At 48.0% G+C, this 15544-nt stretch overlaps 1 protein-coding gene and 1 long non-coding RNA gene across 6 annotated transcripts in view; one reads left to right on the forward strand and one right to left on the reverse strand.

The window, feature by feature from the left end:
* The first annotated feature begins 1191 nt into the window (after positions 1-1191).
* Positions 1192-15544, forward strand: part of BLTP2 (bridge-like lipid transfer protein family member 2) — a 28633-nt gene continuing 14280 nt past the window's right edge. For 3 of the 5 annotated variants that reach the window (XR_013446081.1, XM_078068132.1, XM_078068135.1), the window contains exons 1-23: positions 1192-1303; positions 2157-2280; positions 2805-2854; positions 3149-3296; positions 3474-3592; positions 3825-3885; positions 4073-4262; positions 4846-4969; positions 5097-5221; positions 5465-5532; positions 5627-5790; positions 7226-7344; positions 7439-7602; positions 7755-8013; positions 8547-8752; positions 10517-11609; positions 12037-12228; positions 12358-12560; positions 12709-12827; positions 12949-13169; positions 13673-13863; positions 13991-14090; positions 14226-14428. Coding sequence is in view for 4 of the 5 variants with exons in the window: in XM_078068132.1 (XP_077924258.1) it covers positions 1239-1303; positions 2157-2280; positions 2805-2854; positions 3149-3296; positions 3474-3592; positions 3825-3885; positions 4073-4262; positions 4846-4969; positions 5097-5221; positions 5465-5532; positions 5627-5790; positions 7226-7344; positions 7439-7602; positions 7755-8013; positions 8547-8752; positions 10517-11609; positions 12037-12228; positions 12358-12560; positions 12709-12827; positions 12949-13169; positions 13673-13863; positions 13991-14090; positions 14226-14428 (4308 nt within the window). In the remaining variant the exon portion in view is untranslated. The remainder of the gene's footprint in view (positions 1304-2156; positions 2281-2804; positions 2855-3148; positions 3297-3473; positions 3593-3824; positions 3886-4072; positions 4263-4845; positions 4970-5096; positions 5222-5464; positions 5533-5626; positions 5791-7225; positions 7345-7438; positions 7603-7754; positions 8014-8546; positions 8753-10516; positions 11610-12036; positions 12229-12357; positions 12561-12708; positions 12828-12948; positions 13170-13672; positions 13864-13990; positions 14091-14225; positions 14429-15544) is intronic. The other 2 variants (XM_078068134.1, XM_078068133.1) reach the window with 2 other exon arrangements.
* Positions 8257-15544, reverse strand: part of LOC118554489 (uncharacterized) — a 32104-nt gene continuing 24816 nt past the window's right edge. Inside the window, exon 3 of the long non-coding RNA XR_013446082.1 lies at positions 8257-8842. This is a non-coding gene — a long non-coding RNA (uncharacterized LOC118554489). The remainder of the gene's footprint in view (positions 8843-15544) is intronic.

Raw genomic sequence — 15544 nt, forward strand, 5'->3', positions numbered from 1 at the left:
CTGCAGATTATAATGCTTGAGAGAGAAGTATGAATTTGAAACAAACGGAGTCTTTGGGGAGATGTGAAATGACTAACAAGAGGACTAGATAAGGAAGGAAACCAGTTGGAGGGGTAAAAACTATGGGCAACCCAATGTGAAAATTGAAATGGTGCTTTTCTGAAGGAGTGGAAAAGAGTTTCCAAGTAAAATCTTGAAGGACATTGGTGGAGATTAGAATGTAAGAGCAAAGGGATATGAAGTACTTATTTTCAAATCCTCAGAACTTGTTTAGCTTGTATTAGCATCACTGTATTAGAGTTGGGATCTTTGTCCAATTTCCTCATTTCACAGAGAAAGAAACAGGCAAAATAAAGTTGATCCTTAATTATCTATTTCCTGCAATTATGTTTGCTTCCAAGATAAACTATTTGTTGTTGAGAGGTAAGAACAATATTCTCTATTTCTGTCGTATCCCCTCAGCTCAGTGCCCAAATTGTGCTGTACACAGTAGAAACTGAAAACTTGTCCAACGAAGTGTCCAGAAAATTGCGTTGCTCACACAGTAGGTCAGTACATATTAATTGACTAGAACGGTATTCAAACAGTAAAATGAATGAAAAACTCATTCCTCTGTGGGTGGAATGAGGTATGAATTTTAACTGACGTCTTTAAAATCTTGCTTTCCTCAGGGATTTTAAGGCGAGGCTTTGAGTAAGATAGGACAGCTACTTCGTATGACCTAGGGGTAAAACTTCCTCAGTACCCTCAGTCCGGACCCTAAGTGGCCAAGCGGACTCTGTAACCACCCTGGAAAAGTGCTTTGAAAGTGGAGCTCCGCCACTGAAATGAGACAGCCAAGTCTGTTGCCAGCCTGGGGACGGGCTCAGACTCAGGTCTCCTGCAAGCCCCAGGCTCCGCATTTCCGGGTGCGGAAGGGTGGGTCCAGGGGCGGGGCGTGAGTGTCAGTCGGCGCGAGGTCCCCCCCCGCGCCCCTTCTCTTCTGGAGCCACGCCTGTACTTCGCGCAGGCAGCGGGTCGGCCCTGCCGGATCGCTGGCGCGGGGAGGAGTGGAGCAGGGAGACAGCTGGCTGGCTGGCGGGCTGCGGGGGGCGGGGTGCACGCGCGCCAACGCTTCCTTGTCCAGCGCCCTTCCTGCGCGTGCGGCTGGTCGGCCCGCGGCGGCGCAGAGCGGAGCCGGCGTGGGGGGGGGGGGCCCGGCAGGGCGGGGGCCGGAGCCAGACCGGGCCGGGGCCGGAATGCCCCTGTTCTCCGCGCTGTTGGCCTTGCTTTTGGTTGCCCTCAGCGCCCTCTTCTTAGGCCGGTGAGGGGATCCCGGCTACAGCGGGTGGGGGCTGGGGAAGGAAGAGAGACTGAGGAGGGGGGCGCGCGCTGGAAAGGCGCGCGGGAGGGGAAGGGGGCTGGAGGGGAAGGTGCGCGGGCGGCGGAGAGGGAGGGCCCGAGGGGGGCCGCGGAGGGGGCGCGCGGCGGGCTTGAGCAGGGGCGTACGGTCCGATCTGGCACCGAGAAACTGGGAGTAGGGGACACTGAGGGAGCGGGCGAGGCCTGAGGAGATGCTGAGGCTGGGAGCTGAATAGGTGTGTGTGTGAAGAGGGGTCCGGCTCGGTGGCCTCCCTTTCCCCCTCCTTTCGCCCCTGAGTGTCCCTTTCACCGAGCGCAGAGGGCACCTGCAGCCTCGCCCTAGGAGCCGGAACAGGTCTGGCAGCCCAGGGGAGAGCGGCATTTGAGCCAGCCGGGTGTGAACCCACGGTGCCTTCTTGCTGACACCTGTCTGGAGGGCGGAGAAAGAGACCCTGTGGGGGAGTGTGTGATGGCACGTCTGACACGGCTGCCTGTATTTCGACTCCCCTTCGGGCCTCTTCTTTCTTAATCTGGGGTTCCAAAGGATTGGAAGGATTGCTTTCTTTGTCCCCAATTTAGGAGGTGGACTGTAGTTTGTCTGATTTCATTTGGGTGGAGGGGACACTCCAGGGCTAGGGTCTTGATCTTTGTGGCTGAGTGTATGTGACAGAGTGTTGTTTTGGGAAACCGGAGAGTTGCCCAGAAGATCCAGCTTTAGGACATAACCTTTTTGCAAGGCCTTCTAGGACCAGGAAGGGGTGAGGAAAGCCAAAATTGAGAGAGGGTCCTATGAACTCACAGGGATTTTTCTGCAGGTGGTTTGTGGTCCAGTTGGCCACCAAGTGGTGTCAGCGGAAGCTGCAGGCAGAGCTAAAGATTGGGTCCTTTTTTTGGATCCAGAATGTCAGCCTTAAGTTTCAGCAGCACCAGCAAACAGTGGTGAGTCTTGGGGAACTCCCTAGGTATGTGTGTGGGGTGGACTCAGCTAAATGTTAACTTTTTATTTCTTTTTTTTCCTAAAATTCTGGGTGGCTTTCCTCATTAGCCCAGCCTTGTCACCTCTTTGCCAAGATGATTTTAGAGTTAGTTTGGAAACACTGGGATTGATGCAAGTTGTTGAGTTAAAAATGCTTATAAGGCACAGAGTGTTCAGGGTGCAATAAGAAAGATACAGAACTAAGCACAGAAAAAAAGATAACAGGAAATAGAAGAGCTTACTGTTCTAATTTAAGAGGAGAAATAGTAACATATCCATAAAAGAGAAATACTGAGCAAGTTCAACCAATGTCATTGTGAGGAGCAGGATATAGTGCTGAGGAGAGAAGTTGGTGGAAATGGAGTGGAGAATATTTAGTGGAAAGGCTATAGCACTTCCTCCTCTTCTTAGAACCTTTCCTGGCTGTCAAGCTGCTCATGGCTTACCTAGAAGCTAGTGTACAAAGCTCTTTTCCACACTGTTTTAGGAAATTGATAGCCTGTGGATTTCCAGCAAACTCCTTAGCCATGATCTGCCGTGAGTACCCTACATTCTCACTCTTCCCTTGGGGAATATTTTGGGGTTGGGGTTTGCAGAATGACATTCTGCAGAGGCCTCACAGCCCAAGGAGGGGACTGGGGTTTTGCTGATGTCTCCCGGTTAGCCTGGAAGCTATTATTTTGTGAGACATATATTGATAACTACTATGAGACTGTTGTCCATGATTTGAGCTACATTTTTAGGGAGGATGAGAGAGTGAATGTTGGGGAGGGGAGGAGACTGCTAGGGAAGGGCTGGACCTGACGGCAGTGAGGTCTCTCTTCTGGGCAGACGCTATGTGGCATTGTGCTTTGGAGAAGTGCGTATCAGAACGGACCTACAGAAGGTTTCTGGCCTGTTTGCCCCATTTTCCCAGAGCACTGGGGTGCATCAAAAGGAACTGTCGTTCAGTCCTTCCTTACTGAAGATCTTCTGTCAGGTGAGATACTTCTCCCACTTTCCTGGACTGTAGTAGGGATGGCTGGCTGTAGAGTGATGGGTGGATTTTTCTACTGTTTTGGGAATATAATACCAAGAGCTGCCTCTTATTCTTTCTCTACTGGAAAGGAAAGGCAGTGCCTTGATATTAATGACTATTTTTGCTGCTTCTTTCTAGCTCTTCTCCATTCATGTAGATTCTATAAACATCATGGTTCTCAAGGTGGCTACTTCTGAGTCTTTGTGGCACATTCAGATCAGAGAAAGCAGCTTTCTTTTGGATAGTGATGGGAAAAGGTAATCACTGGGTAAAAGAGGGTCTGGTAGTCCCATTCTTGCCTTATAGTTGTTTCAGCGCGGGTGGATGTCAGGGTTTTACAAAGGTGTCAAGTTCTCATTCTATAGCAATTTGAGGAGAGGCTAAGATTAGGCACTTCTCTTTGCCTTGTTCCTTTTAGCCAGTAAAGCTTGACTGAAGTTAAATGGTGAGGAAAGGCTCCAAGTGCTCTTAATTTTTTTCCTTTCCCAGGCTGAAATGTGAGGTGAGCCTAAATCAGATCAACAGCAAAGTTCTAAAGAGTGGCCAGTTGGTGAGTATGCTGTGGTCATTTAGATGCCTTGTGTCCTTCTGGGCGTAAGATATGAAGGAGCTTACGTTCTAGATTCTGTATTCTTATGGGGGGTTCTCTCAAGGTGGTGTTCTAGACCACTGCATTTTGACCCAAAACTCCTAGACTCCCTATATCTTAACGCCTTAGAGGCTTATCCTCCCTGCAGGAGGATACCTGCCTTGCGGAGCTCTCACTGGCCCTAAAGTTGTGTGTAGAGATGGGCATCAGCAGTCGGCAACTGAAGGCGATCACTGTGGATATGTGGACACTCCATGCGGAACTGCACGAGGGCCTTTTCCATAGTCAGCTGCTACGCCCAGGCCCAAGCCTGGCACCCAAACCTGTTCCTTGTCCAGGTAAAGCCCTGGTCAGTAAGCTTCTTGGCTGCGCTGTTCTCTGATTATTCTGGAATTACATACAAATAGTGGTCTCAATTTAGGTGTGATTGGTTATTCAGCATGACCTTTGACGCTGAGGATAGCTAAAAGAAATAGGGCGTTTACTTGTGGTGAGGGAAAGAACTAACATTTAGTAGGTAATTATCGTGAATTAGACTTGTAGTATGAGTTTTCTGTATTGTCTCTCTAAATTCTCAGCATATCACAAATGAGAAAACTGAAGCCAAGAAGAGCAGATAGGTGACTTGACTGAGGTCATAGAGCTAGTCATTTGTAAAAATGGGGTGTAAATTATTTTGCCCTAAAGTCCATATTCTTTGCATTATATCAACCTGCTCCCCATACTGTTTTTTAAATTTTAAATTCCGGGGAAGGAAGTACAGCGGGTGCCTGGATCTCTGGGATATTTGCCTTGTGGCCTAGGATTGGGCCTTTGGTTAGCCTACTTATGTGGGAAGATTTGGCCAAAGAGGATGGGGCATTTGGGAGACTTGAGTGTGTTAAGGATTGATGGCTCTTGTGTTATTCATTCATGTTTCAGAGGTGACAGAGAACTTGGCTGAGCCAACTCTGCCTGGCCTGTACCTCCTTCAGCAGCTGCCAGATCAGGTCAAGGTGAAAATGGAGATCACAAGTGTGGTGCTGTCCATGAATAGTCAAAAGAGGTGAGCAATATGCTGGGGTCTCTATAACCAGCCTAGTAGCTGCACTGCACTGAGTTTGTCTGTGGGGAGAAAGGGAGTGAGAACAACATTCCATGTATTTCTGAGCCAGAGTCTGTCTCTGGTCCAGGCACCTGAATTGGACGCTGAAGCTGCTACATTTCCTGTACCACCGTGATGAGGATCAGCTGCCTCTTCGAAGCTTCACAGCAAACTCTGATATGGCACAGATGAGCACTGAAGTCCTACTGAAAGGTTCCTGGGGGGGGATGTTGGTACCGAGAGGACTAGACCCTCCCTTTCCCCCATGTCCCAGTTGGCCTTCTTAATATCAGTGTAGCTGGGGATGGGAAGAAGGGAACATACTGAGAGAAAAAAGCCCCAACTCATGAGTTTTGTTGACAGTCTATTCATCTGCTTGCCTGTCTCTGACCCTCTCCTAGTTTTACCTGTTGTTTTCCCCAGTGTTCTTCTCTGATCTGCTCTTTGCCCTCACAGATGGGTTGTTGCTGTCCCAGAGCCGCCAGCGCATTGTCTGTCTCAACTCCCTCAAGGCTAGTGTGCAGGTGTGTTGACTGTGATCCCAAGACTCATTCCTTTCTCTGCTCTCTCCCTGTATCATTGCATTGTGAACTACTGAGCTAAAACCCGAGCCCGCAGTTCTGGTGTCATTTCCAGGTGACCACCATTGACTTCTCAGCCTCCGTGGTCTTGAACACGTGTATCGTTCATTACCGGCACCAGGAATTCGCTCAGTGGCTGCACCTGCTAGCGCTGGAGACCCAGGAGTCTAGTTCATCCGGTTTTAAGCAAAGAAAGAAAAGGTCAGTGTCATCTTTTTTAGCCACCATCTTATCAGGGGGATTCTCAGATTCTTTTTTTTGTTGTTCGTTTTTAAAGATTTTATATATTTATTTATTTGACAGAGAGAGAGATAGTGAGAGCAGGAACACAAGCAGGGGGAGTGGGAGAGGGAGAAGCAGGCTTCCTGTCGAGCAGGGAGCCCGATGTGGGACTCGATCCCAGGGCCCTGGGATCATGACCTGAGCCAAAGGCAGACGCTCAACGGCTGAGCCACCCAGGCGCCCAGATTCTTTTGTTGTAAAGTGGCATATTGTATGGGGCGCCTGGGTGGCTCAGTTGGTTAAATGACTGCCTTCCGCTCAGCTCATGATCCTGGAGTCCCGGGATTGCGTCCCACGTTGGGCTCCCTGCTCAGCAGGGAGTCTGCTTCTCCCTCTGACCCTCCCCGCTCTCATGCTCTTTCTCTCTCATTCTCTCTCTCAAATAAATAAATAAAATCTTTAAAGTGGCATGTTGTGTTAAATACGTATTTGATTAGTTCAATAGCAATTCTGTTTCATTTATTTTTATTTTTATTTTTTGAGAAAGAGAGCAAGCATGGGAGCAGTGGGGGGAAGGGCAGAAGGAGAGGGAGAGAGAGAATCCCAAGCAGGGGCTTGATCCCACCACCCTGAGATCATGACCTGAGCTGGAGTTGGACGCTTAACTTACTGAGCCACCCAGGTGCCCTGATAGCACTTCTATTTTATATATCTTCCACATTAAACTAGATTCTTTGACAGTAGGATGAAGTCCTTTTTGTTTTTATGTTTTCAGTGCCCAGCACAGTGCCTTATTATACAAAATAAACAATTGCGTCACTGAATTTAAATGATCCACAATCTTGTCTGCCTAAGATTATAAGGTGATCTGTTCTGTCGACAGTGTCATCTCTCTCTGCATTGTGTTGCATAGAGAACTTAAGGTTAACGGCTTGGAAGCAGGGACACCTGGGTGGCTCAGTTGGTTAAGTGTCTGCCTTCGGCTCAAGCCATGATCCCAGGGTGCTGGGATCGAGTCCCACATTGGGCTCCCTGCTCAGTGGGGAGGCTGCTTCTCCCTCTGCCTGCCGCTTCCCCTGCTTGTGTGCTCTCTTTGTCTGACAAATAAATAAAATCTTTCTCCTTGGTTGTATTAGGTTGAATCATGTGATATACTGATATTCATATTTGACATTTATATTTGACCTATGAAATGGCAATTTCATATGGTTCAACTTAGTATCTTTCTTGCATTCCTGCAGTTTACCATTGGGAATAGCAAACTTATGAGTTCGGTCTTGTATTTTCTAGTTGCATTCCATCCTAAGAATCACAACAAAACTCACCCTGACTTTTGAGAGCTTCAGGTATCTTTTCCATAACAGGAAGCCGCAGTTCTTTCCTTATCAAACAATGATGTCTTGTCCCTGTGCAGAACCTTCCCCCAAATCCTGGCTCCCATCATCTTTAGCACCTCCATCTCCAATGTCAACGTTTCCATTCAGCTTGGTGATACACCACCCTTTGCCTTGGGATTCAATTCCATCTCTCTAGGTAAGACTACGGGATGGAAGAGGAATAAGTGAAGCCAGGCCCGATTGATGGCTGCAGGGGCTCCATAGAACTCTCTCCTACCTTCTTTGTTCAGATTACCAGCACTTGAGGCCACAGAGTATCCATCAGCGGGGTGTCCTAACTGTGGACCATCTCTGCTGGCGGGTGGGCAGTGACTCCCACATTCAGCGGGCACCCCACCCACCCAATATGCATGTTTGGGGTGAGGCACTTGTCCTGGACTCCTTCACGCTACAGGTAGGTGGGGACTTTGGGGAACAGGGGCCCATACAGTTTCCTTTTCCTGCCATGCTTTCGAGCACGGATCACCTTTTTGGCAGAAGATGATGCATCAGGGTGTTACAGAACTGTGTGTTCTGCATGTTCCTAATGGGGCTCTCCTTTTCTAGGGTAGCTATAACCAGCCTTTGGGCCTGTCTAGCACCCAGTCGGATACCCTCTTTCTTGATTGTACCATCCGTGGACTGCAGGTAGAAGCATCAGATACCTGTGCCCAATGTCTCTCTCGCATTTTATCCTTGATGGACACACAATCTGGGAAGTCAGCTGTCGCTAGAGAATCTTCATTTGGGGAATCTGTGTCATTACTGTGGAAGGTGGACTTGAAGGTGGAGGACATGAACTTGTTCACCCTTTCTGCCCTGGTTGGTAAGTGGAACAGGGAGTCTATACCTAAGTGAGTAGTTTGTAATCTAAGCAGATTATGCTGGTTCAGTCTGCTCCTTCTCATTTAATGAAGGTGATTATTTGGCCTTTTTCTAAATTAAAGGCATGAGATGCTGGAAGGTCTTACATAACTGTTGGGTTTCTTGATAGTTCTTAAAGGCTAATAGAAGATACTAAGTATTAGGCAAGATTTATTTAAAAAAAAAAAAGCCTTGATAGTTGATCTAGAAATTGAGAGATGCGTAGTTTTTTATTTCCTTATGTGTTCAGTTCTGGAGAGTAACTGATATATCTCTGGGCACTTTGTAGGAGTTAGGAAGCTTCTTTGGCTTTTCCAGATTTAGGTATGGTAAGATAGGAAAGGAAAAATTTCCCTGAAACATGAGGAATGAACTTAGGGAGGTATAGGGAATAAAGAAAACTAGAGTGAAGGGAATGAGTAAGAAAGGAGAGTGAAGGCTGAAGTTGCCGTTTGAGAGCTGAGAACCAATGCTAACGTGGTTTCTGGATGTTAGGTGCTTCCGAGGTCCGACTGGACACGCTGACTGTCCTGGGAAGTGCTGAAACCTCCACTGTGGGTGTCCAGGGACTTGTGCTTGCCCTGGTGAAGTCAGTCACAGAGAAGATGCAGCCCTGCTGCAAGGCTCCTGACATCCCCACTCCCGTGCTCAGCCTCTCCATGCTCTCCGTCACCTATCACAGCAGCATCCGCTCTCTGGAGGTAATGCTTCTGTGGGGAGGTGGAGTCAGGTTGGTTTTTCTCTAGGCTGAAGAGCATTTCCCAGTCTTCTGAGTCTGTTGTGAAACTCATCTGTGAGAAATATGACACCTTGTATTATTCTTTTTGTCCTGGCTTTTTCTGTACATTTTTAACTCTTTATTATGGAATGTAAAATGTACGCAGAACTAGAGAGAATATATGAACTTGTATATATCCATACCCAGCTTCAGTAATTACCACTTATGACCAACTTATTTCAGCTGTATACCCACCAGTTGCCCTGCTGCCCGCTCCCGGATTATTTTGAAGCAGACATATACCAGGACATATAATTTCAACTGTAAATATTTCAGTGCATATCTCTGAAAAATAAGGGACTTTTTTTTAAAGATCATGATCTGGTGTTATTTCGCTGAAGTACTCAGCTCATTAAAAAGCTGGAAGGGTGGGGTGCCTGGCTGGCTCAATTGGTAGAGTATGCGACTCTTGATCTTGGGGTTGTAAGTTTGAGCCCCACGTTGGGTGTAGAGACACCTTGAAAATAGAGTCTTTAAAAAAATAAAAGGTTGGAAGGGATCTGAAGATGGAGGCACCGGCAAGTTTTAAGAGGCTTTTCAAGATCTTTCTCCGCAGGGTATCTGGTGAATATGGAACACTCTTAGGAAGGGAGTGGTATATCTAATTGTCAGACTTCAGCTTCCTTTGGAAGGAGGAGTTGCCTTTTCAGAGGCTGGAACTCAAAGGCATTTTTCTCTTCTGGAATTTAAATTTTCTCTAACTATTCAGAATTGACTTTGTTTTTTAAGCTTACAAGGACTCCTTTCTTTGAGGCAGACTTTCATATAAGTTAGTTGCTGTATTGATTTGTGTGGTCAGTCCTTTTTATACTTTTTAAGAATTAAGTCAAGGGGCGCCTGGGTGGCTCCGTTGGTTGAGTGTCTGATTCTTGGTTTCTGCTCAGGTTGTGATCTCGCAGTTGTGGGATCGAACCCCATGTCAGGCTCTGTGCTCAGTGTGAACTCTTCTTCACGTATTTTCTCCCTCTCCCTCTGCCCATCCCCACTCGCACACACTCTCTCTCCCCCCTAAAATGAATAAATGAAATCTTTAAAAAAAAATTAAGTCAAGATGCAATCATTGCATGAAACATTTTTTTTAAAGATTTTATTTATTTATTTGAGATAAAGAATGAGAGAGAGAGCACGAGTGGGGTGAGGGGCAGAGGGAGAAGCAGGCTTCCCGCTGAGCAGGGAGCCCGATGCGGGGCTTGATCCCAGGACCCTGGGACCATGACCTGAGCCGAAGGCAGACGCTTAACAACTGAGCCACCCAGGCGTCCCAGCATAAAACATTTTTAAATTGATTGTTGCAGTGGTTATTATACAGAGTGTGGCTATTATAGAAAGATAACTCACAGAAACAAAAAGCCAAATGACTTGTTAAGTATGTGCTGTATATACTGCATATCCTATGGTAGATATTAAAGATCAACACACACGGCCTATACTCTCGGACAATCTAGAATCCAGTTGGGAACTCAAAAGTGTTGTAAGTGCTCTGACATATAAATAAGAACTGTTAGCTCAGTATATTCATACTAAGGGGAACAAGGCAAGGGAGCAATTGATGTAGTTGCTCAGGAAATGGTTGGAGATGAGTGGAGATCGTTCTTGACCCGGGTGTGCATGTATAATAATAATCCCAGCCATCTCTCCTGTTTTGGGATATTGTAATTGACAGATCCCTTTCTCTTGCTCCCCGAAGGTTCAGTGTGGTACAGGGCTCACCTTACTTTGGAGCCCCCCAGATCACATGTACCTATACCAGCACATCCTGGCTACCCTGCATTGCCGAGACCTACTAAGAGCCACTCTGTTTCCCGAGTCTGCTCCACTCCTTGCACTAGAGCCTCCAGTGACTGTGTCTGAACCCGAAGGCCTTCTCCCTGAGCCATCTCCCCCAAAGCGGCTACTAAACCTGACGCTAGAGGTGAGCACAGCTAAGCTGACAGCTTTTGTAGCTGAGGACAAGTTCATTACCCTGGCTGCGGAGAGCGTGTCGCTGAGCCGGCATGGGGGTTCACTGCAGGCCTACTGCCCAGAGCTGGCTGCTGGCTTTGATGGCAATAGCATCTTCCACTTCAAGGAGGTGGAGGTACAGCTGCTGCCTGAACTGGAGGAGATGATCCTGCACCGGAACCCTTTCCCTGGGCTGCAGACCCTCCGGAACCGTGTTTGGCTCCTCTCCCTGGGCTCAGTCTCAGTGGAGTTTCCTTATCAGTATGATTTCTCTCGAACTCTGGATGAGGCTGTGGGAGTTCAGAAATGGCTGAAGGGGCTGCATCGAGGAACTCATGCTCAGGCTTCTCCAAGCCCTGCCCCACTCCCACCTGATCTACTCTTGAAGGTTCAGCACTTCTCATGGGTTTTCCTGGATGACGTCTTTGAGGTGAAACTTCGTGATAACTATGAACTGATGAAGGATGAAAGTAAGGAGAGTGCCAAAAGGCTGCAGCTGCTGGATGCCAAGGTGGCTGCCCTTCGGAAGCAACACGGGGAGTTATTGCCAGCCCGTAAAATTGAGGAGCTCTATGCCTCTCTGGAACATAAAAACATTGAAATCTACATTCAGCGCTCCCGTCGTCTCTATGGCAACACACCTATGCGCAGGGCACTGCTCACTTGGAGCCTGGCAGGACTAGAGCTGGTAGCTCTGGCAGATGCCTCCTTCCATGGGCCTGAGCGTGTAGTAGAGCAAGTTCAAGAGCTTGATCCAGGCAGCCCTTTTCCTGCTGAGGGAGTAGATCTTGTCATTCAGTGGTGTCGTATGCTCAAGTGCAGTGTTAAGACATTTTTGGGTAAGTAGCCCTTCCTTATTTGCAGAGTGTGGTGTTTGCCCTCAGAGCTCTAGAAAGCTCTTTGAGTGACTACAGAGGAGCTCAGTTATATTGGGAACTGTGGTGGTTTTTGGATGGGTGGAGTGGGATGGGTGGGCTCTTCTTCCTTTCTTTGTTCCTGAATTTCACCCTGAAACTGCTTGGCTAACATAAAGGACAACTAACACAGTCATCTTCAGGGTTAGTGTGCCTCTTGCATCTTGGTGTTATTACTCTCACTGTCTGCTCAGTGTCTCCGCGCCCTTTTCCAGCTTTTCTCCCAACTGCCAGCTCTTGTTCTCTCAGTTGACCTTGTTAAGTAGATGGGTAAAAGTTGTGGCAGGGGAGAAAATGCTTGAGAATGTTGAGACAGTCCTCTAAATAGCGTATATCCTTCCTGTAATAACAGTCCGGATAAGAGATTATCCCCGGTACCTGTTCGAGATACGTGACTGGCGGCTGATGGGTCGACTTGTGGGCACTGAGCAGAGTGGTCAGCCTTGCTCCCGGAGGCGTCAGATCTTGCACTTGGGGCTTCCATGGGGTAATGTGGCAGTAGAGAGGAACATGCCCCCACTCAAGTTCTACCATGACTTCCGCTGTGAGTAGAGGAGGGCAGTCAGTTTGACTGAGGGACGTGGTGATGGCTGGGATGGGAGAGGAGCTGAGGCCTTCTGGAGTGAAGAGAGAAGTTGTGTAACAAGCTGTACCCTTCGCTCCTCTGTCCTAGCGGAAATCTTTCAGTACACAGTGGTATGGGGCCCTTGCTGGGATCCAGCCTGGACACTGATTAGCCAGTCTCTGGACCTCTTGACCAAGCCATCAGCTGACCCCAGCCCCCCCTTGCCCTGGTGGGACAAGAGCCGTCTTCTGTTCCATGGCGACTGGTACATGGACATTGAACAGGCAAATCTGCACCAGCTGGCTACTGAGGTGAGGAGCTCCAGAGGAGTTGTTTTCTTATTAGGATGGTATGGTTGGGGCTTGTATAGCACATGGGGGAAGAGAGAACGGTACTCATTTGGGAGATTTGGGTGATACTCTTATCCAGATCTCACTGAGCTGTTGGGGGTGGTTATAGGACCCGTACAACACGACAGAAAATATGCACTGGGAGTGGAGCCACCTGTCTTTTCACTGGAAACCTGGTCAGTTTGTGTTCAAAGGTGACTTGGATGTCAACGTGAGAACAGCTTCTAAGTGAGTGGAGTGATGGGTGGGGCCTCAACACGGTGAGGGATTCGGGTGGGAGGGAGAGGGGAAGAGCCAGGGGGTTGCAAGTGACCAGGGCACTGAGAGCTGGGACTCTCTTGTGAGACAGGTATGATGACTGCTGCTTCCTTCACCTGCCTGACCTCTGCATGACACTGGACCTGCAGTGGCTATGCCATGGGAACCCCCATGATCACCACAGTGTCACTCTGCGGGCCCCAGAGTTTCTGCCTGAGGTGCCCTTGGGCCAGCTCCATGACTCCTACCGGGCATTCCGCTCTGAGAACCTCAATCTCTCCATCAAGATGGATCTGACCCGGCACAGTGGGAGTGAGGCTTGGGTCTGGGGCAATGGGAGGAAGGGTTGGGAGGATGGGCTTAAACACCAAGGACTTCAAGTTGACGCTCTGGGGAGGGGATAGGGAAAGCAAGGGAGGATTTGGATTAGGACCTTTTTTGGAGAAAGCGTTGGTGAACACAAAGCTTAGATTTTTTTTTTTTTTTAAGATTTTATTTATTCATTTGGGAGAGGGAGACAGAGCACAAGCAGGGGGAGAGGGAGAAGGAGAAGCAGGCTCCCCACTGAGCAGGAAGTCAGATGGGGGCTTGATCCCAGGACCTAGAGATCATGACTTGAGCTGAAGGTAGACGCTTAACCATCTGAGCCACCCAGGTGCCCGCAAAGCTTAGATCTTTAAAAGGAAAGGGTGTTGGGGATACTGAGTTGAGGCTGAATGCTGCTTGGGTTTTTAAACTTCTAAAAGCTGAAGCTAGCTTTAGCTTCATCGCTGTTTTAAATCCCAGGTAGGAAATGTTTATCTTGTCTTTTACAGCAATATCCCAGCCCCGGATTCTGTTATATAGTAGTACCCTGCGCTGGATGCAAAACTTCTGGGCAACTTGGACTAGTGTCACAAGGCCTATCTGTAGGGGAAAGCTCTTCAATAACCTGAAACCTAGCAAGAAGAAACTTGGCCAGCACTACAAGCAGCTTTCCTATACTGCACTTTTTCCCCAGCTGCAGGTCAGGCTCTAACATCCCTGCTGACATCTTCAGTTCTCTTCCCCTTCCCTAGTTTTCTCCTGTTTTCTTATCTTAATCATCTCTCTGATGCCATTCTTTGTTCAGTGTTATGCTCTTTTGGTGCCAGGTGCATTACTGGGCCTCATTCGCCCAGCAACGGGGCGTCCAGATTGAGTGCAGTCAGGGCCATGTCTTTACTAGGGGAACTCAGCGGCTTATACCTCAAGGTAGGTTCAAAGACTGCCTTCATTTCGCCTAGCCTGATCCTTGCCCTTTGCCCTTCTCATTTCTTGTCCTTCTTTCTGTCCCACACTGTTCTTCTGTACTGGCCTGCATGGGCTCTGTATGCTTCCTTTTCTCAGCGGGCACAGTGATGCGGCGCCTCATCTCTGACTGGAGTGTGACCCAGATGGTTAGTGACCTAAGTCAGGTGACTGTTCACCTGATGGCTTCGCCCACTGAAGAGAATGCTGATCACTGCCTTGATCCCTTGGTAACAAAGACCCACCTACTGAGCCTGTCCTCCCTCACCTACCAGCGGCATAGCAATCGCACGGCTGAGGAGGTACCGCCTGACACAGTCTCTTTACTACCTTATTTGTATCAGTAGGTGTCTTGGTGGTTTGGGCTGTCATAACAAAATACCAAAGAATGTGTGGCTTAAACAACAGAAATTTATTTCTCATAGTTCTGGAGGCTGGGAAGTCTAAGATCAGGGTGCCAGGCTAGTCAGATTCTGGTGAGGGCTCTTCCCTGGGTTGTAGACAGTTGCCTTTGCTGTGTCCTCACAAGGCAGGAAAAGAGAGAGGGAGCATGCTCTCTGGTGTCTCTTCTTACAAGAGCACTAATCCCTTCATAAGGGCCCCACCCTCATGACCTCATATAAACCTAATTACCTCCTAAAGGCCACATCTCCAAATATTATCACATTGGGGATTATGGTCTCAACATATGAAGTTTGGTTGGGGGAACAATTCAGTCCATAGCAGTAGGTTTCAGGCTAAGGTCCAGGTAATGTTTCTAACTATATTCCAAGCATATATATCATTACCGTATGATGAATTCACTATCAACTGTATCAGTGTGCCTCTTTTGAAAATTCCTTTTCCCCCTCTCCTTCTAAAGGTAGTCTCTTGCCCTTTAGGAAACAGTTAAAACTTTTTTCCTAGCACCTTATTTGGTGTTTTTTTTCCCCCAATTAAGGAAAGATTTTATGTTGAAATGTTTTTTTCTTCTTTTTTTTTAATTAAGTAGGCTCCATGCCCAAGGTGGGGTTAGACTCACAACCCTGAGATCGAGTCACATGCTCTACTGACTGAGATAGCTAGGTGACCCATATGTTGAAATTTTCTGAACCATTTAAAATATAGTGGATATAGTCTTGAGTGTAGTCTAATGCACACATTAAGACCACTTAGTTTTTCTTTCTCCAGGGTCGTCTTATCTCTCCCAGAACAGATTTTTTTTTTCCTTTTTAGGTGGGGGGGAGGGGCAGGAGGAGAGGGAGAGAGAGAATCTTTTTTTTTATATATATATTTGAGAGAGAGAGAATGAGTGAGAGCATGAGCAGGAGGAGGAGCAGAGGGAGAGGGAGAAGCAGACTCCTCGCCGAGCAGGGAGCCCAATGTGGGACTCAGTCCCAGGACCCTGGGATCATGACCTGAGATGGAGGCAGATGCTT

This window comes from Halichoerus grypus, chromosome 2, assembly GCF_964656455.1.
Source record: "Halichoerus grypus chromosome 2, mHalGry1.hap1.1, whole genome shotgun sequence".
In the NCBI taxonomy this organism is placed as follows: Eukaryota; Metazoa; Chordata; class Mammalia; order Carnivora; family Phocidae; genus Halichoerus; species Halichoerus grypus.